Here is a 27,001-nt window from a genome sequence, read left to right as displayed (position 1 = left end):
CCCATACGGTGTTGAGACTCTCCAACGCTCTTGCAAAAGTGATAGTGGTTAGGGTGGTGGACTTTGGTCCTGGGGAACTGAGTTCGATTCCCGGCACAGGCAGCTCCTTGTGACTCTGGGCAAGTCATTTAACCCTCCATTGCCTGCCGCATTGAGCCTGCCATGAGTGGGAAAAAGTGCGGGGTACAAATGTAACAAAAAAAAAATAGAAGGAGGTTAATTTCGTCAGCATGTGCCTCGCTGCTCATTTCATCATCTGTTTCATCATTAGCTGTTGCCTGCGTGTAGGCTTATATCTCAACATCAGTGCTGTCGTCAGCTGTTTGTAGATCGTAATCAACATCTACGTACTGTTGAAGCTTCTCTTCAGTAACATCGGCTGGGATGTCAATAGCCTGTTCATCTGACGCGTGTGCAACAGCTGCATCTGTTTCGTCCCTCTCCACATCCTTAACAAAGCTTGCCTGCTTGTAGCAGTTCACAATGGGTGCCTGTGTAACATGATTCCAGGCTTCTTTCTGCATATGTAGAGAATCCAACAGTGATAGATTACGAGCCAGTTCAACAGCACATTTATCCTTGACAGTCTGGTCATCCATAACGCTCATCAGACGACGTAGCACAAGAGCCCGATAATGTTTTTTGAAATTGGCTATTATGTCCTGATCCATAGGTTGGATCAGAGGTAGTGTTTGGTGGCAGGAAGACCACCTTGACATCATCACTGTATGCAGCACAATTATCACAAAGCAACAAAATCTGACGCTTTTGTGCCCACATTCTAGTGTAACTTCTTTAGCCACTGCTTCCAAATTTCCCCAGTCATCCATGAATTTGCATTAGCCTCGTATGACACAGGAAGTCGCTTAACATTCTTGAAGCAATGGGGCTGTTTGCTCTTTCCAATGACAAGTGGTTCCAACTTCTCACTCCCATCCATATTGCAGCAAAGGAGGATCGTCAGTCGGTCCTTCAACGTTTTACTTCCTGTAGTTTCGGCTTGTTTGAATGCAAGTGTTCCATCAGGAATCGCTCGCCAGTAGAGATCGTTTTCGTCAGCATTGAAAATGTCACAAGGTGCAAACTCGTTCAAGATGGTAGGAAGAATTTAAACAACCCAATTTTCAGCACCAAAAAGTCATCAGCGTCTTCTTTTTCACCATGCTGTTTCTTGAATTTTATGTTGTTCCTCTCCTTCCATCTTTCCAACCATCCAACAGTGGCTTTGAATTCAGTTAGTCCAAAACTTTCAGCTAGCTGATTAGCTTTCTCCATAAGCAGTGGACCACCGACAGGAAACTGTCTGCTCCTCACTTGAGAAAAACACTGAAGAAGAGCATCTTCTACATCCTCAGCTTTTCCCGCCAGTTTTCGTTTCCTGTGCGGATTTGTATTGTTTTGCCAGTCTTCCAGAAGCTGATCTTTCTGCTTCAAGATATGTGAAATTTGACTGGGATTGACACCATATTCTTTAGCAATAGATGCTTGACTTTGTTTTCTAATTTTTTAAGAACTTCTATTCGTTCAGCCAATGTTAAAGTCTTACAGTTGTGCGACGACGACTCCAGTGTACACTCTAACAACTTTCTTTCGCTTATTCTGCCTGTGGCAGTTAACCAACGAGATTTCAAATTTACCGCCCCTTTGTCACATGCCAATCGGCTTCCATATTCTGTGCGTGCACTTATGCTGAATTTTTCCTGCAGAGGAGCGGTCTTAAACCATGCATATAAGCGAATCTTGCACTTGGTGCGCTAAACCGAAGTTTGTCCCCATAGAAATTGATGGCAACAAAAACGGGACCGAAGTACGGCATGCAGTTAAACAGAGCATGCGCTTATCCGACGTGCACTTAAATGGAGTGCATTGTATATATACAACTAGAAAATAAAAAATGTAAAACATTATAAAAAGGAAGCACTTATTTTCCTTGGAGATATCTATCTATATATCAATCTTTCAAATTTAACGTCAAGTAATTAAACTTGTACAGAAATATAATGAGAGGACATATATAAGACACATTACTACTACAAGAAAAGAAAAATTGTACTCATCTTCTTATATAGGCCACAAACCTGAGGGATCCGAGGTTAAAAAGGAGAACAAGAGGATAATTAACTTCAGAAGAAAAGAAATCAAGATAAAGATGGATATTCCTTAGCGTCACGCCAGACTGGCCCAGAATGTGACTGATGGGTTGTGCATGTCTTCCAGCAGGTAGAGACTGAGAACTGTGACTCTAGAGAGAGAGCCAATAAGAGCCCTTGCCAGCTAGAGAGAGATCCAGTATTCTCAGTCTCCAGCAGGTGGAAGATGATGAGCCCTTCAGTCTCATTCCTTATTTTTTTCCTTCCTTTTCCTGTTCTCTGCTTTTCTTTCTGGCTGGTTTGTTTAAAGGCTTAGTGGATTTGTTCTTCCCTGTCTGTGCATCCGAGGTTCTGCTGGTTAATGGAGGCTGAGGCCCGAGGGGGTCTCTGGTAGCCTCGGGGTGTCACACCTGGGTGGCCAGGTCCCTCCCCTCTTGTCCTCCCTAGCACCGAACTGAGGCCTTGGAGTGCTGTTTTGTACCTCACTCTCTCCGGGGGAAGAGTAGTGCAGGCAGGGAGAGGCAGCCGCTAAAAAAAAAAATTAAATTAATACTGCAGCAATCAGTTGTTCTCTAAGTGCAAGCGGGCAAGGCGGCTCCCTTCCTCTTCTCTTTGTTGCAGCTGACCTTCTCTGTTCTTTTTGCCATTCTGACCACGGCACAGCTTGTTTAAAAAAAAAAAAAAGCAGCAGAATCATGTCGGAGAAACTCTGCCACTGTTCTGTGTGTCAGCAGCGGGGTATTGAAGTGACCAGATATTGTAGGTTCTGCATCGCGCTGGATGCTGCGGTAGAGGTGATGGTGGAGGGGTGTGTGTGTGTCCAATTCGGGCACGGCAGGTTCTGTTTAGTCGGCTCCAGTTTTGGCGGGAGCCACCGCCATTTTATCTCAATCGTTGAACTCTGCTTCTCTGCCAGCATGTATAATGCATCTGGTCTGGGCTTCCAACATGGTATTTTTAAATAACGTCCATCTCTGATTTAACCGATCCTTTTAGCTCCTTTTTAACCATTTTTCTTTCAAAAAATTAAATGCTGCTACAGTTGATTTCCTTTGTGGCTTCACTCCAGATAGTAGCTTGATCATGTTATGATCACTGCTTCCCAGAAGATCCGACACAGTTATCTCTTGTACTATGCCCTGCATTGCGCTGAAGACTAGATTTAAAATGGCTCCCCAACTTGTCATTTCCTGGACCAGTTGCTCCAAGAAGCATTTATTTATTTATTTGTTGCATTTGTATCCCACATTTTCCCACCTATTTGCAGGCTCAATGTGGCCTACATTATGCCGTAGTGGCGATCGCCATTATCGGAATGAGAAATACAGAGTGGTATTGCATTAAAGTTCACAAGTGACAGATTACTTTAAGCAGTCAGGTATAGAGAGTTCATTTCTGGAATGAGAAATAAAGTGGTATTGCGTTAAATTTCAATGGTGACAGAGTAAATTAAGCAATCAAGTATCGAGGGTTCAGTTTTGTCCAGTTCTGGTATAAGTTTCGTTATCTGGAATTTAGGATCGATCATTGTGGTATGCCTTTTTGAACAGGTTGGTTTTTTAGTGATCAGACTTATGACTGTTGGAAGGGGTTGGGGGAACGGGCAAGGGATAGGGAAGCCTTGTGGGGCCCTTATCCAGGTATGAGCAGCTCCTTGAAGTCACCTAGGTGCGCCAAAATTCAGCGGCAGTATCCAAATAACTAAGCAGACATAGTTAAAACAACATTTTATGTGGTCCTTCTTGCCCAGCTGGTTATCTGGGTACCAGCATTAAAAATTGGCAGCACCCAGATACTTTCCGGGTCCACCCTGACTCTGCCCCTGGACTGCCTCACCACAAGCCACAGTGTCACTGATATCCAGGCAACTATCTCGTAAATGCCGCTAATATCCAGATCTGGCCCAGTAAGTAACTTAACTTGATAAAACCCTTTTCTATTCAGATATGTCCTGCTAAATATCAGATCCAAATATTTATTACATCTAGAAATTTTATCCCTGATGTAGAGGTGCTGGACCTGCAGTGGGGAAGGGAATAAGATGCTGAACCAAGAGGGCGAAGAAAGAGGGAGTGAAATACTCACACAGCGGAGGGAGGAAGAGAGACACATTGGTGTGGGAGAGGAAGAAGGGAGAAGCTGGACACAGGAAGGTATTCAGAAATAGAAAGTAGATGATGGGCATAGAGGGGAACCTAGTGGCAGAAACACAAAGGGGAGATGCTGCATGCGGATGGTATATGAACACAATGCTAGACATGGGGGAGAATAGGAACACAATGCTGGACTTGGGGGGGGGGGCGCATAGTGACAAAGAGGAGTGATGTTGGACACAGGTGGAGGGGATACGGAAATACAGTGGTGATGATGAAAACAGGGAGATGGACATAGTGGAGATGCTGGACAGGGACGTACAGGGGATACAGAGAAGAGATATGCCGAACATGGGGAAAGATAGGTACATGGAGATGGAAGATGGATGGTGAGCATGGAGAAAGAAGGAATATCAAATAGACAGGAGACCATGGCAAGTGAGCTAAGAGAAGACAGAGGGGAATAGAAAACAGAGCCTGGGAACAACATGATTTGAAAAATAAAATGACCTGACAACAAAAGGTAGAAAAATAATTGCATTTTCTATTTTGTGATCAGAATATATCATATTTGAAATGTGTATCCTGCCAGAGCTAATGTTAGACATGGCTGGGGCCCAGGGCAGAAATTTGGGAGGGGACACTACCAGGCTGTGTCTTCTGCTTCCAGCAGATTTAGTGCTCTCTTTGGCCAGGGGCAGCTGCCCTAGTTACAACTCCCCTAACACCATCCCTGGCATGTGTGATCTTTATATTTTGTAACGTATAGGAGGAAATGCACCTCTTTCTATTTCTTTGGTGTTGTACTACATGCAAGGTGTGGTTTCTTGAACTGTTAGCTAAATTTTTCTTATCTAAGATAGCCATATTAAGAACTAATTTGACCAAGTCAGTAAGAACAGAGATGGTATGCACTATACTACCATCAGAACAATGGACTATATTTGAGATTCCATCCTTAACCTCTTTTTTAGTTACCATCTCAAAGCTTTCACTAACTTACAATTCCTTAGATCCAATACAATCAATTTGGCTAAAAAAATTCTTCATTAGAAGTACAAATCTACCTTTATTCGATCATTACTAAAAGCCTCACAGAGGGACTAGTCCCCCAAGCTCTCAAAGAGACTTTGGTAAGGCCAATACTAAAAAAGCCTTCATTAGATCCCCAGTCTCTGGGAAATTATCGTCCAGTCTCGAATCTACAATGTATATCTAAAATATTACAAACAATCGTGTTTAAACAATTGCAATCCTACGTCGAGAAAAAGAATCTATTACATCCTAGACAATCAGGCTTTAGAAAAGGCTACAGCACAGGAACGGTTTTAACATCACTTTTAAGTGAAATTTATTCTAGATTAGAGCAAGGCTATATTGCATTAGTTGTTTCATTAGATCTCTCTGCGGCTTTTGACCTGATAGACCATACTTTATTATTACAACGGTTAAAAGAAATTGGGATTTCAGGTACAGTTTACAACTGGTTCACTTCCTACCTTACAAATCGTTCATTTAAAGTTACTCAAAATCAATCTATTTCAAATTCGCATTTCAGTCTGTGTGGGGTACCACAAGGATCAGTTCTATCTCTTATGTTATTTAATCTATATGTTAGTCCACTTTCACTGCTTATTCAACCTTTAGGTATTAGTTTTTATTCATACGCGGATGATTTCCTTTTAATCCATTATGTGAAGGCAATAAATATTGATCTTACACCACTCCAAAATTGCCTTGGGAAGGTGGCCGATTGGCTATTAGAGTATAAATTGGTATTAAATCCAGAAAAAACAATAACCTCATGGATAACGGGTTCTGGACCTATTCCAACTTTTAACACCAACCCTGTTTGGTAAACAAATACCCACGGGTACAATCATTTAGATACCTGGGTATTATTATTGATTCTTCTTTATCCTTCAATGAACAAGTGTCTGATGTGATAAAGAAATCTTTTTATCAACTACGCAAAATACGATCGAAAAGAAACTTTTTAGATAAATCATCCCTGTGCACACTAACTTATGCCTACATTTTATAGCGTTTAGATTATTGTAACATAGTGTATGCAGGTCTTTCAAAACTCAATCTAAAACGACTACAGATGATACAAAATACAGCAGCTTATATCATCTGTAGAGCGTCAAAATACGACAGGATCACTCCATTACTATACCAATTGCACTGGCTTCCAATAGAAGCAAGATTAAAATTTAAAGTTCTGATATTGACACATAAAGCTTTTCATTCTTTTAGTCCTCCATATTTGTCTAATCTTATTATTCCTTATACACCAACTCGGACACTTCGGTCATTGATGGACAATAGACTTGTAATCCCTTATCCATCCAAAGCTAGATGGGAATCAACACGATCATCTGCATTTTTTTTTCTCGCTCCGTCTCTTTGGAACTGTCTCCCTAAAGAACTCAGGCTTGAGGATTCCTACACTCATTTTCATAAAGCTTTAAAAACATATCTTTTTCGAGAGTCAGTTGAAACAAATGTCTAGAATATATATAAAAAAAGGGCATATATATGCAGGCATATATATAGATATATGTATGTGTATATATAGGTATATTTATATTAATCAAATTTTTTAGCTTTATGTTTTATTAATGTTTTATAGCTATTGCCGTAAAATCTGTATGTACTTTTGCAGTGCTTTCCTATCACAAATGGATTCCAGTGTGTTGTTCATTCTCTATTTTAATGTGATTTTATATTGTAAACGGTTCTGATTTACTCCTGTAATAAGTGACGGTCTAGTAAATGAACGATAAACGATTTTGGTTTAATTTATGTTTATCATTTTTGGTCAGCTATTATGTATTTGGAATTTGTGTTGAGTGTGTGATTGAGGTATTCTGTTAGCATGAATTTTCTATATGTAATTTTGTAGTAATTTGGCTTGTTCAGTTTTCCCGATAGTACAGGGATCTGTGAGGGGGGAGGGGAGACAGGGGTTTTTGTTGCTCCTTGAACTGTATTGTTTGTGATTTATAAAATAGTTGTACACAATACTGTTTTTTTTTATACTTTAATAAAATGAATTAAATATAAAATCATAACTGTTCAAGGCTTGTGCAGATGGAATCTGACAGAGCTTGAGGGCCTTCATGGGGACAGGGTAGGGATGAGGACAGCGCTCACAGGGACAAACTTTGCCTCCATATCATTCTCTAGTTATGGCTCTTCAGCTCTGAGAAGGCTGAGGGGAGACATGACAGTTCTATAAAATCTTGGAATACAGTGGAAAGTGTCAATGCAAACTGACCATTTATTCTTTCAAAAAGTACAAAGACTAGGGAACACACACCATGAAATACAAAGTAGTACGTTTAAAACAAATAGCAGAAAATGCTTATTGCCAGAGGATGTGGTAAAAGTAGTTAGCAAGACTAGGTTTAAGAGAGTTTGGACAAATTCCTCAAGGAAAATAATCTATAAACTGATAAGAAAGGTTTCATGCTACTTACACCCAGGGATAAGCAGTGGCTATCTGCTTTTTAGATCCTGCCTGGTACTTGTGACTTGGATGAGCCACTGTTGGAAACCTTTGGTCTGACCCAGTATGGCAATTCTCATGCTCTTAAGCTCCTTAAAAAGTACGATTAAGCTACAAATAGGTTGAGCTTTTTCAATCTTAGATCTAAAACTGCAAAACATTTATTTATCGTATTTATATCTCATTCAATCTTATAATTCTTGGCAGGTTACAATAAAAACATACACATTCCATCAAAACAAAATAGGACAAACTAGAGAAATTAGTCCATTCTTTCCCCACAACAATCATACCAAGTGGATCACATGATCTTACTCCCCAGCATTACAGTTTAAAAATTTTAATAATTTATATATTATAATATTTTACAAACTTCTGTATACAATGCATCCAGTAATGTCATGTTTTTGATGTATCATTGTTACTGCAGTCCGCATGTCTGCACAAACAGCATGGTCTTCAAATTCTTTTGACGTGCACCAAGGGTCACAATCTTCCTTAATATTAAAAGGTAAACTGTGGGGGTCACGTGACGCTATGCACAGGAGCAGAAGCTAAAAACATTGCTCCTGCCTTCTCCTCAAGAATCGAGCTACTAAACTCGCTCAAAAGAACTTTCAAACTGCCACCCGTGAGAGGAAAGATCATTGAAACGACAGGAGATCCCCATATCACCTCTTTAAAAGATTATGGCGACAAAATACGCTCGAAAAGAGAAAGATAAGAGCCGATCGACTGAGGACAAAATGGCGGCGCCGGCGAGCCCAGGAACATCAGCGGTTGGATCCGCATGGGCCGCCGAGATCGTAGGTGAAGTCACACAGGCCCTAGAAGCCATACTTGAAAAAAAACTCAGCTCGCTGGACACTAAATTAGAATCGCTACACAGTAGTGTAACTCAGATTCAACTGGATATGACAAATTACCAACAACGAGCTAGTGATACCGAAGATCGAGTCGGAATATTAGAATCAGGAAGTCAGTCAGTTGAAAAAAAACACTTGCCTCGTAGACAAAAGTTGGAAGACTTAGAAAACAGATCAAGACGGAATAACCTTCGCATAGTAGGTCTGGCGGAGGGGCAAGGAGACGTGACTTGAGCAGATATCTTGAAACGTGGCTAGCAGATGAGCTTGAACTGCCGGAGGCACTGGGCCCGCTGAAAATTGAAAGGGCACATCGCTTGGGCCCTAAAGCAGACGGGGAAGGAAGACCACGTGTGGTTATTTGTAAAATTCTTAATTTTGCTCATAAAAACGCGATTCTACAAGCCTTGCCAAAGTGGAAAAGAGCTGCACAGCGGGAATCGTAGAGTGCTCTGTTTCCAAGACTATTCGTCAGCGGTTGGCAGCGCAAAGAAAAAAGTTTTCGCCAGTCTGCTTCTGAGCTCGTCAATCGGAAAGTCAAATTTGCGCGCTTTACCCGGCAAAATTGAGGGTTAATCATCACTCGGGAACAAAGCTGTTTACTTCAGTGGAGGAGGCGGCAATTGTTTGTACAACAGATGCAACGGGTCAATAATGTTGGCGATTGTAATACACAGAACTGCTATAGAACTTTGGATTACAAATCACCTTGGAAGATATTGAACATGAAAAACGACCGCACAGAGGAAACCCGCGTAGATTGGATATAGTATGGTAAGATGGTCTTTTTATGTGAACGTCTACTGAATAAGAACCCTAATTTGAGACATTGAATTTTATATACGTATTGATGAGCATGAGAATTGAGTGGAAGACAATATGGTTGGCGGGCATTGCTAGGATATCGGTGATGCTGTATAGGATGGATATGAGATCCTGATAAATTAAAGGGAGAGCTGGATTACCATTTGGACAATTGTTGGTGCACTGACACTGTTTGAACATTATCCTGCTCACTGAGACCAGCGTTGCAAATTCTAAACATCCTGATATAAATGAAAGAAACAAAAACAAACTGTTGTTAAGTGATGAAAGTATAGCTCACTGTTTGGGAAGATAAAATACCCGATAGGGGTGGTTGTGGGTTGGACAGAGAGGACTGAATATGTAATAGGGCAGTTGATGTGGTTTAGGTTCATTTACTTTATTTGGAAGGAGAAAGGAAACACTGAATGGAGGGGGGCTGATTGGAGGGGAATATACAGGAATAATCTGTCATAGTCGTTAGACGAATAATGATGAGCAAGAAGTATCATGGAAAGAGGAGTAGGGGCGTTGTAAGTGACCTGATTCCTTAGGGAATGGAAGGGACTAGAAGGGGGGGAACTAAGAGGGTTAGGGAGGGGGGAGATTGGGCCAAAACGGGGGTTGGGTAGATGGGGATTGATTTATTCAGTGTCATGTAAACGAAGGCTGAAGCCTGTTAGAGCCTGGTATTCACATGAGGGAGGCTGGAGGCTGGGCTGGTCTCTCTCAAATGTAAAAGATATTTGGGGATAGATAGCTGAATACCGGAAGTTAATAGATTAAGGTAGCATCTTGGAATGTAGGAGGTATTCACTCCCCTATCAAGTGCTCCAAGATTTTGCGACACCTTAAGCGCATTGGAGTCGATATAGTGATGCTACAAGAAACGAACTTGTCAGATATTGAACACACTAAATTGGCTAGGTGGTGGGTTGCAGACTGTGTTGCAACTGCGGCTGTGGGGCGTAAAGGTGGGGTGACAATACTTTTTAGAAAAGGGATAGCAATCCAGGTGCACAAAACGATACGAGACCCGGAAGGTAGATTTGTTTTCTGCATTGTTACTCTGAATCGACAAAATTAATTTGGGTAGCATTTATGCTCCTAACATAATAGATGTAAAATTCTATAAGAAAATGCTTAAACAGCTCATGCAGCTAGAAACACTGCCTATGATATTAGGAGGCGATTTTAATATGACCTGGGATCCTATACTAGATAGATCACATCCCCCAACTGATTTAAGAAGGATAAGCACTAGGGGTTTGCCTGACTTTTGCACCACGCTTGAGCTAGTCGACATCTGGAGGACACTGCATCCACTAGAAAAGGAATATACACATCAATCTAGAGCACATGGCACCTCGGTTAGAATTGACTATTTGCTTGCTTCCCGCACACTACTCACAGACATTACAGAGGCACATATAGATCCCTGCGTTATATCGGATCATTCGGTGATACGAATGGGCTGGAGTGGGGGAGAGGAGGAAGAGAAATTAAAAAGTTGGACGTTCCCAGCTTACTTGTTAAGAGATGCACGGTTTGGGGAATACTTACAAATAAGTGGACTGAGTATAACATTTCAATGAGGGGTCGGTTGGGAGTACCACTAATTTCTGGGAAGCCGCGAAAGCAGTTTTAAGAGGAGAAATAATAAGTTATGTCACCCAATATAAACGTGCAAGAGATAGAGAAATTGTGCGGCTTGAAAGGCAACTGGTTAAATTGAATAGACAATATAGTTCAACCCCAAGTACTAGGATCAGACAAGAGGTGATGGAATTACAAACAACCCTGAACTCACTTTTGCATGATAAAGAATTGAAATCTCAAGCCTATTATCGGTTTCAACTATATCGATATGGGAACAAAGGAGGCAAATACCTAGCTAGACTTATTGCATCAAAATATGCCTCAAGGACTGTAACAGCTATTAAAACTAAGAAGGGGAATTGTCTCCACTCCAATCAAGAGATTAGATTAGCGTTCCAAACATATTATCAAAGTCTCTATAAAGCATCAGAACAAGAGGGACTTTCAGGAGAGATGTACTTGGATGGGGTTCAGACCCCGAAATTACAACTTACTGATTGTAATCAATTAAATGCCAAAATTAGTGCAGACGAGGTGGCTTGGGTGATAGCTCAGAGTAAGTCAGGCAGAGCCCCTGGCCCTGATGGATACAAAGCAGAATTTTATAAGTTAATGGGAGACTCGGTAGTCCCTACATTGGTCAAAGTGTTCAATGAATGGATGGAAAGTGGCAAGATGCCTGCACATTTAAACTTGGCCCGGATAGTGGTATTCCCTAAACCCAAAAGAGATGAAAAGCTAGTAACTTCTTATAGACCCATCTCCTTAATTAACCAAGAAGCCAAATTATTTGCCAAAATTTTAGCAAATAGATTGGGCAGGGTACTACCTCATCTTATTCATACGGCCCAGGTAGGATTCGTGCAAGGAAGATCAATCACCAAAAATTTGAGGAGAATTATAGCGTCGTTGGAGGGATTGGGCCACTCCCATGACCAGGCTTTAATGATAAGCTTCGATGCTGAAAAAGCATTTGATAGAGTGGAGTGGCCCTTTCTGTACTCGGTGCTAGAGAAGTATGGATTTCAGGGTAGCTTTGTACAAGCGATTAGAGCTCTGTAATACCTACCTAGAGCACAGGTTCTGGTAAACGGTAATGTATCGGGTGAAATTCAAATTGGTAGGGGTACCTAGGCAAGGGTGCCCACTGTCACCCCTCTTATTTGCGCTCCAATTGGATCCTTTAATTAGAGACATATGTGATTGCAAAGCGATCCCTGGGATACAGGTTAGAAATCAAGAATTTAAACTTGCTGCATTCGCTGATGACTTATTGGTGATAATTACAAAACCGAAGGAGACTTTACAGAATCTTTTGGAGATATTTCGGGAATATGGAGATTATTCGGGCTTTAAACTAAACATAGACAAATCTGAAGCTCTTGTAATAAATCTAGATATCCAAACTATCTGGCCGGATGGCTTTCCATTGAAACGAGCGACAAATTATTTTACATATTTAGGGATTTTACTGCCGATCAAACCGAGAGAGATTTATACTTTAAATGTCACCAGACTACTGGAGCAGACGGCTCGGCAGTTAGATTCATGGGGCACCTTAACGCTGTCCTTAGCGGGGAGGATCAGCCTCATCAAAATGGTGATATTGCCGAGATGGCTCTATACATTACAGATCCTGCCCATAGTGTTACTACAGAAGGATATAAAATGTTTGTATCGCTTGGTGTCCAGATTTTGTTGGGCCAAAAAACGAGCTAGGATGCAGTTGAAATATATGTTGGGTGGATGGAGACAAGGGGGATTGGGAATACCCAATATTAAATATTATAATATGGCATGTCTGTTGCGGCAGGTGCGAGATTGGCTATTTCACTCCCAGGAATATACACCTTTAGAGATAGAAGAAGCGTTGTATAATCCATATCATGGTATAACACTAGCTCACTTACAGAAAAAAGAGATTCCACATAGACTCAGACATAATGTGCTGCTTAATTCCATCAGAGCAGCGTGGAGGTTCTTAGGGACATTAATGGGTGGAGATCCAAGAGTGACTGATCACATAAATATAAGAGGCAATCCTGCATTTGTGCCAGGGCTGGAAAACAAAACTTTTGACAGATGGGCACAGCTAGGAGTGACTCGCTTAGCAGATGTATTGGGAGAGAATGGGGACATAATACCGCTACCGCAGCTGTTGGCTCAGGGTGAGCAGGGATGGGGTGACAAGTACGCGCATTGTCAACTTAAACACTATATACAAACTTTAGATAAAGAAGCATTGCATCGTAAATTGGGGAATAACATTGAAAAATTTTTTGATGAGATTTCTGAAAATGCTCCATCCATATCTCATATACATCAGAAACTATGGGGGATAGCTCCGGGGAAAGAGCTAACCCAGATTAGAAAGAAATGGGAAAAGGATGTGGGTCACAATCTGGAATCTTGGGACATTATTGCACAGATAAAAGATATACCAAGAATAATAGGGGGAGCAGCTTACAGGGAATGTGCGTACAGGATTCTTCATAGAGCCTACTTTACTCAAGTTCAGCTATATAAATCTGAGGGCATTGAGACAGCTCTTTGCTTGAAATGCAATTTATATGATAATTCTTTATTTCACGCGATGTGGGGTTGCGTAGTAATACAGAGATATTGGAGACAAATAGTTACCTACTTGACATGTGTGCTGGGTACTAGAATAAACATGAATGCACTACAATTGGTATTAGATCTGAAAGAACCACCATTAAGACTAAATGCCGATAAAACATTACTGTATCGTAAATTATGTCTGGTGGCGAAGAAATGTATAATGCAATGTTGGACGGTAGCCACACCGCCTTCTTACTGGCATTGGCGTAACCAGGTGCACCAGCTGCTGGTGTGGGAGGCGAAAGAGGTGAAAGGATATTGCAAAAGGAAAGTGCGATTTCTTAAAGTATGGGGATGCTACTTAGACAAAATGACACAGAAAGGTCGAAGCCTTGTTGTTAATAATTTGTAATGGTATATTGTTTCATCATGACACTGTATGGTAACTAACATGAGTGAGATAAACAAGGGGGGAGGATGGGAGGGTGGGGGGGCAAGGGAAAACTTGGAGACAGTTAGGAAAAGCTATGTAATACAGCAAAGTTATGTTCATGGATGTTCTTTGAATTAAGAAACAGTATATTGAAGTATTTTATTTCTTTTTTTCTGTGCACTGTTTTCAATAAAAACGTTGAAATATAAAAGGTAAACTGTTCCATAATTCAGGTCCTGCTACTTTCAATATAGATCAGCAGTACTCTTGTAGTCTAATCACTTGATATGAAAGGATTTCAATCAAAGATTCAGATGCAGACCTTAAAGGTCTAGATGGTTGGTATATACTGAAACTTGCTGCAATCACTAGAGATACCAAATTATTCAAAACTTTAAAAACCAGCAACAGCATTTTAAACTTAATTCTATACTCGATGGGAAGCCAATGTAGGTCCTTCAAAATTGGAGAAATAAACCTTAAGTGAACTACATGAAATCCACAATAACAATTCATTACAATAGTCAAAACAGGGCATTAGAGTACTTTGTATTACAAGTCTGAAATTAGAAGGATTCAGCAAATTCCATAACTTCCTAATTCTTCTTAGGAAGAATCATGCATCCACAGCAGGTAAGACCAATACATATTTCTTAAAAATCAAAGATGAGAAGGAAGGGAAAGATAGTTGGGTAAAAAACCTATTAATGAGAGAACACATTAGCCCCTGTGGGAGTATCTGGTGGTCCTCTGGGGAGATAGAGGTCTGCTAGCTCTTCCCAATTCTAATCTTTTTTTTCTCTTTTTCTCTTTTCTATGTATTAGTAGCTGCTTGCACTCTGCTTTCACTTATGCTAACTGACTGCTGTTTGGAGTGAAGAAAAATAAAGAGAAGTTCTTGAATTGACAACCGGTTGTATGAGAGGAGGACAAAGCCGTAGCGGAGAAATTAAATGAATTCTTTGCTTCGGTCTTCACCGAGGAGGATTTGGGGGGGGACACCGGTGCCGGAAAGAATATTTGAAGCGGGGGAGTCGGAGAAACTAAACAAATTCTCTGTAACCTTGGAGGATGTAATGGGTCAGTTCAGCAAGCTGAAGAGTAGTAAATCACCGGGACCTGATGGTATTCATCCCAGAGTATTAATAGAACTAAAAAATGAACTTGCGGAGCTACTGTTAGAAATATGCAATCTGTCCCTAAAATCGAGTGTAGTACCGGAAGACTGGAGGGTAGCCAATGTTACTCCGATTTTTAAGAAGGGTTCCAGAGGAGATCCGGGAAATTATAGACCGGTGAGTCTGACGTCGGTGCCGGGCAAGATGGTGGAGGCTATTATTAAGAATAAAATTGCAGAGCATATACAAAACATGGACTGATGAGACAAAGTCAGCACGGATTTAGTGAGGGAAGTCTTGCCTCACCAATCTAATGCATTTTTTTGAGGGGGTAAGCAACATGTGGACAATGGGGAGCCGGTTGATATTGTATATCTGGATTTTCAGAAGGCGTTTGACAAAGTGCCGCACGAAAGACTCCTGAAGAAATTGCAGAGTCATGGAATCGGAGGTAGGGTATTATTATGGATTAAGAACTGGTTGAAAGATAGGAAGCAGAGAGTAGGATTGCGTGGCCAGTATTCTCAGTGGAGGAGGGTAGTTAGTGGGGTCCCGCAGGGGTCTGTGCTGGGTCCGTTGCTTTTTAATGTATTTATAATGACCTAGAGATGGGAATAACTAGTGAGGTAATTAAATTCGCCGATGACACAAAATTATTCAGGGTCGTCAAGTCGCAGGAGGAATGTGAACGATTACAGGAGGACCTTGCGAGACTGGGAGAATGGGCGTGCAAGTGGCAGATGAAGTTCAATGTTGACAAGTGCAAAGTGATGCATGTGGGTAAGAGGAACCCGAATTATAGCTACGTCTTGCAAGGTTCCGCGTTAGGAGTTACGGATCAAGAAAGGGATCTGGGTGTCGTCGTCGATGATACGCTGAAACCTTCTGCTCAGTGTGCTGCTGCGGCTAGGAAAGCGAATAGAATGTTGGGTGTTATTAGGAAGGGTATGGAGTCCAGGTGTGCGGATGTTATAATGCCGTTGTATCGCTCCATGGTGCGACCGCACCTGGAGTATTGTGTTCAGTACTGGTCTCCGTATCTCAAAAAGATATAGTAGAATTGGAAAAGGTACAGCGAAGGGCGACGAAAATGATAGTGGGGATGGGACGACTTTCCTATGAAGAGAGGCTGAGAAGGCTAGGGCTTTTCAGCTTGGAGAAGAGACGGCTGAGGGGAGATACGATAGAAGTGTATAAAATAATGAGTGGAATGGATCGGGTGGATGTGAAGCGACTGTTCACGCTATCCAAAAATACTAGGACTAGAGGGCATGAGTTGAAGCTACAGTGTGGTAAATTTAAAACGAATCGGAGAAAATTTTTCTTCACCCAACGTGTAATTAGACTCTGGAATTCGTTGCCGGAGAACGTGGTACGGGCGGTTAGCTTGACGGAGTTTAAAAAGGGGTTAGATAGATTCCTAAAGGACAAGTCCATAGACCGCTATTAAATGGACTTGGAAAAATTCCGCATTTTTAGGTATAACTTGTCTGGAATGTTTTTACGTTTGGGGAGCGTGCCAGGTGCCCTTGACCTGGATTGGCCACTGTCGGTGACAGGATGCTGGGCTAGATGGACCTTTGGTCTTTCCCAGTATGGCACTACTTATGTACTTATGTACTTATGTACTAATCATCTGGGTATGCTTCACCCATCGCAGAGGTGGTATGAAGGTGGTAAACCTCACAAGTGAATGTACCAAGCTGTGCTTTGGCGGTACAAGTGGGCTCCTGGCGCTGCCGCCCCGAGGACCGAAGCCCCCAAACTGGTTTCTGAGAGCGCCACAACATCCACCCTATAGTGCTTGGCAAAGGTATGCAGCATCAACCATGTCACCACCTTGCAAATATCTGTCAGAGACAGTAAGAAGGGCTCTGCCCAGGATGTCGCTGTATGCCTTGTAGAATGAGCCCACAAAGCCTGAGAAGCCTGTTTCCCCACAAACAAATAAGCTGCTGCAACAGTCTCCATCTGCCATCTAGGAATTGTGGGCTTGGAAGCTACGAGGCCAAGCCTCTTCTTACCAAAACGCATAGAGGGTCTGTTCGATTTGTGAAACTCATTCGTGACTTATAGATATCTAGTGAAGACTCTATGCACATCAAGAAGCTTTAATGAAGAAATCTGAGCCTCTTCGTCCACTCTGCAAAAGGACGGAAGCTCCACAAATTGGTAAAGATTAAATGCTAATACAACTTTCAGAAGAAACCATGCACAGGGAGACACCTCCCCTCCCGCCTCTGAAAAGTGGAGAAAGGGATCCCAACAAGAGAGAGCCTGAAGCTCTGAAACCCTAAGAGTTAACACAACAGCCACTAAGAATGCTGTCTTTAGTGCAAGATCTTTCAAGGAGGCATTCTGGAGTGGCTCAAAACGAAGCTTCTGAAGAGCCCAAAAGACTAAAATGTTCCACTCTGGACACCAGCATACGAAAGGGAGGATGGAAGTGGCTCATTCCCTGCAAGAATTGAAGAATATCCAGGTAAGCCGCAAGAGATGTTTTCTGTAGTTGGCCCCTAAAACAGGCCAAAGATGTAACCTGAACTTTTAGAGAAGAGACCTGCCTGGAGAAATGCTAGAATGTGCGTCACTTGAGCACAGAAGGGAGAAAGTCCATTCTCAGTCCTCGCTCAGAACATCAGCCCTTAAACATTCTCTATACCCCCACATACGTCATTGATGTAGAGGGTTTCCAAGCTTGAAGCAAGGTAGCAATGACCAAATCAGAGTAACTTGTCTCAACCAAACCCTTTCAACGGCCACGCCATAAGACCAAAGGGGCATGCATCCTCCATGAGCACCGGACTTTGTTTCAGTAGGCTACTTAATGGTGGCATTGCAAAACAAAACCATATCAGTGTTGTAGAGCACAAATTTCTCTTTCAGATGATACTGTTCACAAGCTGATTCAGGCAGACTCTTTTTTAATAACTGGCTTTGAACTTTGGTACATTTTACCATTTGCGCTGATAGTGCCAACTTTGAAGAGATCCTGCAGGGCGGTTATAGATGCTGGTTAGTTGCAAATCTGGCAGTATTATGCCCAGCACAAGCATAATGCTTGTTCAAAATTTCAAGTCCGTATCTTTGTTTGCATGGAAGTTGTTGAGGTCTGAATATTGGTCCAAATATGTTCCGATGAGTCGCCACCAATTTTGATGCACACTGAGTCAAACTTGTTTGACTGGATTTTGCATCCATAATGTTAAAATGTATTTCATCAGAATTAGCATCAAAAACTGTACAGGATTTGAATTTTTTAGCCATTCTTATAAATGTGTTTGGATTTTATTAGATCCCAAAAATGGCATTTTGGTAAATGTTGCGTGCTCATGGACTGACAACCTTTTAGAAAAGGGGGTCTAGATCTGCAACTATTGCAGTTAGAGACCTCAAATTTTGGGAAACTTCGTTTAACACCTGACTTGTGCAACAGATAAAATTTGAACAAAATTGGAGACATGATGGTGGGAAGGTTTAGACCACTTGGCATGGAATGACCCAATAATAAAATTTCTTGTTTAGTTATACAGTACCTGATTAGAGGTAGAAGGTGGAGGCTGACTAGGCGCCCGAATCCTAGCATTTGGAAGTCCCACAGGATGTGGGGGCCCCACTGGACCTGGTCTCCGCTGAACCTGCTGTCTCTGAGCCAGAATTTGCTGTTGCATGTGCTGAATGCGGAGCTGAGCTAGGTTGATTTGTGTAGGGAACTTGGAGAGCTGGTTGGCAGACAAAGTTCCTTGTGCTTGCAAATTCTGTGTATCCATTGAGGAATGTGAGGTAACGTGTATTGTTTCGTTTTCTTCAACAGCTAAAGTACCTGAATTCAAACAAAGAAATAACTGGTTTTCACTCAAAAGCCATTTTTCATCTGCAATGTCTATTGTTTCTTTAGATCTGTCTTTCATGCATCATATAATTTCTGTACCTTCAATTCTGATCTGAAAAACACAGAACTATTACACTGTCCTTATTTTACAAATCTCTACTTGTCAATTGCAGTACTTACATGTGTATTTTGCATACCTGTGTAAATATCGATTTCAGAAAGCTATCATTTACAAGTGGGTATTCACAACATCCACTTGTAAACGATAGCTTTCTGAGGGGGCACAGTCTGGGACTAAAATACGTATGTGTATTCTCCATTTTACAAAGGGAATACATAAATATGGAGAAAACTATTCATGCCTGGTTTTACATCAGCTCAAAGGAACACTTAAGTTGCTAAGTAGTGCTCAGATCCGCAAGAGTTTTACACAAGAGATTAAAGACAACACTCTCTTTAATCCCCCATTGCTTATTTCTCCAAAATGATACCAAGTTAAAACTGCAGCCTCGATACTTAATTGGCAGTACTTACAAGTCTTACTTTCTAAAATGGGGCAGCTAAACTTGAAAGTGGAGAAAACGTCACTTCAATGTGTAAGTGCTGAAACCTATATCTGGAAGCTGCTGGGTTTATGTCATTTATATTTTTCAACATGTATATTTGTAAAATGGCAGATTTGGGCTGCACATGCCAGTAAACACATATGCACTCTTTCAAGCATATCTAACATACCACTGTAATTGAGAATGTCCCAACTTGGATGTCTCAATTTCAATCTCTAAGTTCTATGTAAAATGATGCTCTAAAACAATGACTCTGTGGTTAACATGAAACTATATTCCCCTAATTCTAGAAAGCTGCAAGCTCAAATTTGCTCATACAGTCCATTCTCGCTGCCTGTGTTCAGTATTCACAGATTTGTTTATTCATGCAAAATAAAGTGTAAACCATTTTTGCTATTCACAAGCATTTTTGCTTATTCATGGCTATGCAGAGTAGTGCAAGTGCAAATGAAAGAGTGTTCTCATGAGGATGAAAATATTCATAGAGCTGTGTGTGAGTATTGTTACACCAAAAGACTGCATATACTGTACTTTTATGTTAAAAAAAAGTGTAGAAAATACATTTATAAAAAGTACAATATAATAAGTAAGCTGTTCTTTACAAGAAGAGTACACAAAATGATGCGTTAATGGTGTTAGGTAGCAAAAGTGTACAGTGAACAGCTTCACACAGGAACCTAACCCCCTTTTTCCCCTAAGATCAATGGTTCTGTAATCATATTTTTAGTATTCACCGGGTTTACTAGGAACTTAACACCAGCAAATAGTGAGAATGGACTGGACAAGTTATAGTGTGACAAGTGGACCATGTTGCTGCTCCACAAATGTCTGCTGGAGAAACTGCTCTGAGTTTAGCTCAAGAAGTAGCTACACCCTTTGTGGAATGGGCTTTCAGTACTAAAAACAGTGAAGAAATAATATCTTTTAGCTAGAAGGCTACTGTAGCCTTAAAGTTTGCCTCCCCTTTCTTCGAGACCTTGAAAACGGCTGATTCAACCTAAGGAAATCATTAGTTACCTTTAAATATATCAACAACATTTTACAGATCCAAAAACTTCAGGAATCTAAAAGCATAGCCATAACCCTCCCTTTAAGAAGAATTAGAGTGATTCAAATGAAATGGAGCATCACCGTTGGGAGAAAGAAGGGTACAGTAAAGAAATTCCAACTTCCGAAAACAGCAGAAACAGATCCCTACAGGAAAGAGCCAGGAACTCAAACTCTTCTAGCTGAAGCAACAGTCAATAAAAATACTCCAGCTGATATTTAAAATGATTTAACCAGGCAGGAAGAGGCTCCTGCACAATTAAATCGTTTGTCTGTGGCTAACCGCTGTTATTCAGTGGCACTTAACTGGTTAGCAACACTGGATTAGTGTCTGTGCTGAAACTGGATAACATGTGGGCATCCCAGGGGCAGAGCTGGCACTTACGTTGTTAAGTGGAAATATTCAGCTCTTGACTATGTAAGATAACTGCTTAAACTGGGCCACATAAGTAGCAGTCCTGTCGTCATGCTTAAGTGGTCAAAAGCTAAATACTGCACTTAAATGCTTAAGTTTTAGCGGCCAACCTAGAACCAGATATTCAATGCTGGTGCCTGGACATGGCTCAGCATTGAATATCTGGGAATACAGCTGGCGGTGGACATATCGCTGACAGTCACCAGCTGAATATCATCCAGACTGTTTTTAAGATGAGATCCTTAATAGTAACCATCTTCTGACTAATTATCTGAGGACTAGATTAAGATTCTACTCTGGACACAGTACTTGTACTAGAGGATGGAGACCCCTTTAAAAAAAAAAAAATCATATCAAGATAAGCAGCTAAAGAACAGTTTCACAAATGTAGCGAGAAGGTTGCTAGGCTGTATAGAGAGAGGTGTGATCAGCAGAAGAAAGGAGGTGTTGATGCCCCGGTACAAGTCGTTGGTGAGGCCCCACCTGGAGTATTGTGTTCAGTTTTGGAGGCCATACCTTGCGAAGGATGTTAAAAAAATGGAAGCGGTGCAGAGAAAAGCTATGAGAATGGTATGGGATTTGAGTTCCAAGACGTATGAGCAGAGACTTGCTGACCTGAACATGTATACCCTGGAGGAAAGGAGGAACAGGGGCGATATGATACAGACGTTCAAAGACTTGAAAGGTATTAATCCGTAAACAAATCTTTTCTGGAGATGGGAAGGCGGTAGAACGAGAGGACATGAAATGAGATTGAAGGGGGGCAGACTCAGGAAAGATGTCAGGAAGTATTTTTTCACAGATAGGGTGGTGGATGCTTGGAATGCCCTCCCGCGGGAGGTGGTGGAGTTGAAAACGGTAACGGAATTCAAACATGCGTGGGATATGCATAAAGGAATCCTGTGCAGTAGGAATGGATCCTCAGAAGCTTAGCCGAAATTGGGTGGCGGAGCAGGTGGGGGAAGAGGGGTTGGTGGTTGGGAGGCGAGGATAGTGGAGGGCAGACTTATACGGTCTGTGCCAGAGCCAGTGATGGGAGGCGGGACTTGTGGTTGGGAGGCAGGAAATACTGCTGGGCAGACTTGTATGGTCTGTGCCCTGAAAAAGGCAGGTACAAATCAAGGTAAGGTATACACATATGAGTTTATCTTGTTGGGCAGACTGGATGGACCATGCAGATCTTTTTCTGCTGTCATCTACTATGTTACTATGTAAAGCAAGCCAGAGCTGTAACCTGGAATGCAAACCAACCAAGGGCTAAACCTTTTGGAAGGCCTGAATATGAGCAATAAAAGAGTGGAAAGTAGAAAAATCTTTAGAACATCAACTCTCAGAAACTCTCCAGACTCTCACATACACTGTTGAAGGAGAGTGGCAATGACTTTCACCAAGTACATCTCAGTTTTGATCTTTCAAGAGCCAAGCTGTAAGGCCACAGTTAGATTGATCTTCCATGACTGCTGGACCTTGAATTAGGAATCGTCTCTGCTGAGGAAGACAAAGCAGGCAATCCACCTGGGGATAAACTAGGCCTGCATACCAAGGCCTTCTGGGTCAAGCTGGAGAAGTCTACAAGATAATGAGCAGAGTAGAGCGGACAGATATGAAGCATTTGTTTACACTTTCAAACAACAACAAAACCAGGGGACACAAGATGAAGCTAGAATATGGTAGATTTAAAACAAATAGGAGAAAGCTTTTCTTTACTCAGCGTGTAGTTAGAGTCTGGAACTCGCTGCCGGAAAATGTAGTGACAGCAGCTGGCCTTACGGAATTTAAAGGGGGTTTGGACAGATTCCTGAGGGAAAAGTCCATTGAACATTATTAAATTTTTTTTGGGGGGGGGGATGGGGGGTGGGGGTTGCTGGGTTCTTGAAGCCTGGATTGGCTGCTGTTGGAGACAGGATGCTGGGCTTGATGGACCCTTGGTCTTTTCCCAGTATGGCGGTGCTTATGTACTTATGTAACTACAGGACCTAGAAAAGATGCAATGTTGTAAATAACTTGGCCTAAAACTGGTCACAGACGGGGCAAAGCAAACCATTCTGTGGTCAAAGCTGATCCACGGGATCTAGACCCTCAGCCTTGCAATGACTAAAAAAAAAAAAAAATCGGGTTTAGTGTTCTTTCTCAAATTCATTGGATCTTGACGGCCTTCTCTGACAATTCCCACTCTCCTGAATCTACAGAGTTTTTGCTGAGAAACTTCGTGTGTAGATTCTGTGTTGCAGCAATGTGTGCTGCTGATAGGCTTATCAGGTACTCTCCATCCAATGGGAGATGACCCTCCAGGGCTGGCAAGGCACTTCAAGTTCTTGCCTGCTTGTGTTGAAAGCATAAGAACATAAGCACTCTCATAATGGGACAGACCAAAGATCCATCAAGCCCCGTATCCTGTTTCCAACAGTGGCTAATCCAGGTCACAAGTACCTGGCAAGATCTCAGAAAAGACAGATTTTATGCTGCTTATCCTAGAAATAAGCAGTGGATATCCTCAAGTCCATCTTAATGGCTTATGGTCTTTTCTTTTAGGAAATCATCCAAACCCTTTTTAAACCCTGCTAACTGTTTTTACAACATTCTCTGGCAATTAAAGTTTAATCACACTCTCAGTGAAGAAATATTTTCTCCAGTTTGTTTTAAATTTAGTACTTAGTAGCTTCATTGCGCGCCTCCTAGTCCTAGTATTTTTGGAAAGAATAAACAAGTGATTCACATCTACCGTTCCACTCCATTCAGTATTTTATAGACCTCTATCATAACTCCACTCAATACTCTTTTCTCCAAGCTGAAGAGCCCTAGCCGCTTTAGCCTTTCCTCATAGGGAAGTAATCCCATCCCCTTTATCATTTTTGTTGCCCTTCATTGTACCTTTTCTAATTCCGCTATATCTTTTTTGAGATGCGGTGACCAGAATTCCACACAGTATTTAAGGAGAGGCCGCACCATGGAGCAATATGAAGGCACATTATAACATTCTCATTTTTGTTTTCCATTCCTTTCCTAACAATTTCTAACATTCTATTTGCTTTCTCAGACGCCGCTGCACACTGAACAGAGTTTCAATGTATCATCATTGTCAGAAAAGACTGACTGCTTTTCCTCGAGGCAGCCTGGGAAACAGCTCTCGGTCATCAACCAAAGCAACCTAGCCAGTCAGTTTATTGGGACCACCTGCCCTGAGCCACTTGTTCAGCCAATGAGCCCCCCCCCCCCCCCCCCATCTGAGAAGACTTGCATCCGTGGACTACCACCCCGTCCGGGAATAAAACCATTCCCTTTTAACAGAGTGCTCAGCTGTAACCATCATTTCATGCTGGATCTCACTAAAGCAGTCTAAGGCAGTGGCAAGTGTAGCTGATAACAGATTACTGGTTGAATAGGGAGCTCTTTAGAGGCGTCATATGAGCTCTTACCTATGAAACTACCTCCAGAGTTGGAGCCATTGATCCCAGAACTTGCATGCAGTGCCAGGCCCAAGGAGTCTACTGTTGTAATAGATGGTTGATATGCCTCTACAGCTTCTGCATCCTGTGTTCTGGAAGAAAAGCTTTTCCTTTCACGATATTGAACAGTCCCCAAATATTCCAAAGACTAGAAGGGTGGTGGTGGTGGGGGGGGGGGGGGGGGAGTCTATTTGCTTTTGTTGAAGTTGATTACCCAACTTAGTGACTGTACCAGTTGTACAACTTTGGTAGTTGCTTGCAAAATTTCCTGAAGAGAAAAAGCTTTGAAAAAACAATTGTCCAGGTATAAATGGACACAGATTCCTTCTTAACAGAGGAAGGCTGCAACAACCACAGTAACCTTCAAAAGGTCCTGGTGCTGCAGCATGCCCAAAGAGCATAGCTGGGAACTGTTAATGCTAGCCTAGAATGCAAAGATAACTTTGATGTGGAGGCCATATTGGAATGTGGATGTAGGCCTTGTTAATATATGGAACATGCTGGACATGAACCATAGAATTATAGAACCATAGAACAGGCTTACAAATGTAGCCTGCTTAGTTGTGTGTTGAGCTAGGCCTCACTAAAGTTCAAAAATACAGTCATGGAGATGCCAGTTACCAAGTGTAGAAAGAGGAACTAACTGCAGAATGCTGAGAAACAGAGATATGATTTACTGAAAACTGATTTATAGCTTTTGCTGATGTTAAGGGGAATTTTTGGTCACTAAACAGGTGGTAAGAAAAAAGCAGAACTATGATTACTGGCATATAATGTTGCAAATGAGAACGACCTTGATTATGGTACTTATATTAGGCAATACTGTATAATAAAGAGCACAGGTCTGAACCATAAAGTAAGGCCCAAACAGGCCAAGAACGACAAGACTGACATCTGTGTGACCCAGAATCTCATGATCTGATAAGAACAGTCTAGCGGGCAAAAACAGGCTTGCAAAAAGGAAGAAAAGGAGCAAGTCAGCTTGAACAGGATAATGTGGTTTAGCCAGTTTGATGTAAGGGAAAACAGATGGTCAAAAGGAGAAGCTACATAATTCTTTTTGAGGAAGATGAAAAAAGGCAGGCCTAATGACATGTATCTCATAGACTCAATGTTAAGTTTACCATATATCAGTGATTGTATTTCCTACTTCTGTGGAGATGTTGGACGCAGACAGCATTTCTATGCAGCAATGTCTCTCTCCCGGAAGCAATTACTGACTGTGTTTGTATTCGGTAAGTAGGGGAAATAAAGTAACTGATTGCTTTCACAAGACGCAGCCTTGGTGTCTATTGTCCCTCCAAATTGTGGGTTGGTGGTACATAAAGATTTGGGAGGGAGTAAAAAGAACCCTAAGGTGGAACATTAGAGACTCAGACCCAGAGAGAGTACCTGTGTGTGGCTGTGGTGCTGGGCTCCCGTGGGCAGTGGATTGTACATATACTTGGAGAGTGGTGAATGGAAGTGTTTGGTTGCTTGTGTGTTCCTTGGAGTCTAAGATGCAAGCAGCACGGTTATGTTGTGGCTCTGTGACTACCCCATGAGAGGTTAAAAATTGGTAATTGTAACTTTCTCTTGGTGAGTAATAAAATCTCTAACTTCACTTTCTCATATGTGTGGCCTTGCATTTTATCTCTCTAAAGTCATATTATATATGATAGTTTGGAGAGTTGGTGAAAATACTAAACACCACTGGTCTTTCAGCACTCCACAATACTAAGTAGTGGATATTTGGGACACTGAGAGTGAAAAGACAGTGATAATCCTAGGGTGATAAGGGGAGCCCATTATTAACAGCCTCCTTGAAGTCTAGACTCAGAGTGGTTAGAAATTCTCCAAGATGAACTACTACAGTTTCCATTCTGAAATGAATTACTCACAGGGCATGATTCATGTTCTTGAAATCTAAAATAAGATGAAAAACACAATGAAATAGACCATGTTCCCAAGCCTCACTCACTCTTTGGAACAGGAAGTAGAGCCCCTAGCTCCAGGAAGTTCAATAATGAGGATTTTACTGCAAGGGGATTCTAAGGAGAAATATGTGAGGAAAACTCCAGTTTGTAGCCATTTCTGATTAAATTAAGCATCCACTGACTGGATGTTATCCAGGTACATTCCTTGAAAAAGGTGAACAGATGATCCAGGCCGAAACACAATTCGTGTCGAGTCTATTGAAGATTTAGTAAAGAAGTCGGTGGCACCTTTTGGTGCAAAATTTCTTTTTTGGTCACCTTCATTGTTTATATTCTGTGTGATACCTGTGGAGAGTAGTTCTTCTGTTTTTTGGCTTCTGTTAGTATCATCAAGGAATGGAACTGGATCTCATCACTGTGTGGAGCAAGAGGCATTTTCCCTTTTGACTTCCTCCCTTTTTTTGTCTCTCTGAAAGGAGATCTGTCTTGACTAGTATCAGGATCAGTGAAGGTGGTCAAAAACTCCTGGCCTAGGAGGGGGAAGTGACAAGATGGCAGCGTGAAGCCACAGCGGTGAGTGGGGTTGAAGCTCTGTTGTTCCTCTATTTGGTAGTTTTACCTTTCTTACTCATTGGGGCTATGCCGCATATCAAGAGGAAGAGCGGCATGAAGTCTGTGCCCCCCGCCGGTCTCCACTTCT

General features: G+C 41.7%; 1 protein-coding gene across 2 annotated transcripts in view; it reads right to left on the bottom strand.

Annotated features, from left to right (window-relative positions):
* TRIM24 (tripartite motif containing 24) overlaps positions 1-27,001 on the bottom strand; it is a 387,425-nt gene that overhangs the window by 104,579 nt on the left and 255,845 nt on the right. For both annotated transcript variants that reach the window (XM_030214266.1, XM_030214267.1), the window contains exon 9: positions 18,616-18,902. In XM_030214266.1, coding sequence (XP_030070126.1) covers positions 18,616-18,902 — 287 coding nt within the window. The remainder of the gene's footprint in view (positions 1-18,615; positions 18,903-27,001) is intronic.

The sequence above is a fragment of the Microcaecilia unicolor genome, chromosome 9, assembly GCF_901765095.1.
Source record: "Microcaecilia unicolor chromosome 9, aMicUni1.1, whole genome shotgun sequence".
In the NCBI taxonomy this organism is placed as follows: Eukaryota; Metazoa; Chordata; class Amphibia; order Gymnophiona; family Siphonopidae; genus Microcaecilia; species Microcaecilia unicolor.
The sequence above is the reverse complement of the archived record's forward strand: the minus strand, read 5'-3'. Positions and strand labels throughout refer to the sequence as shown.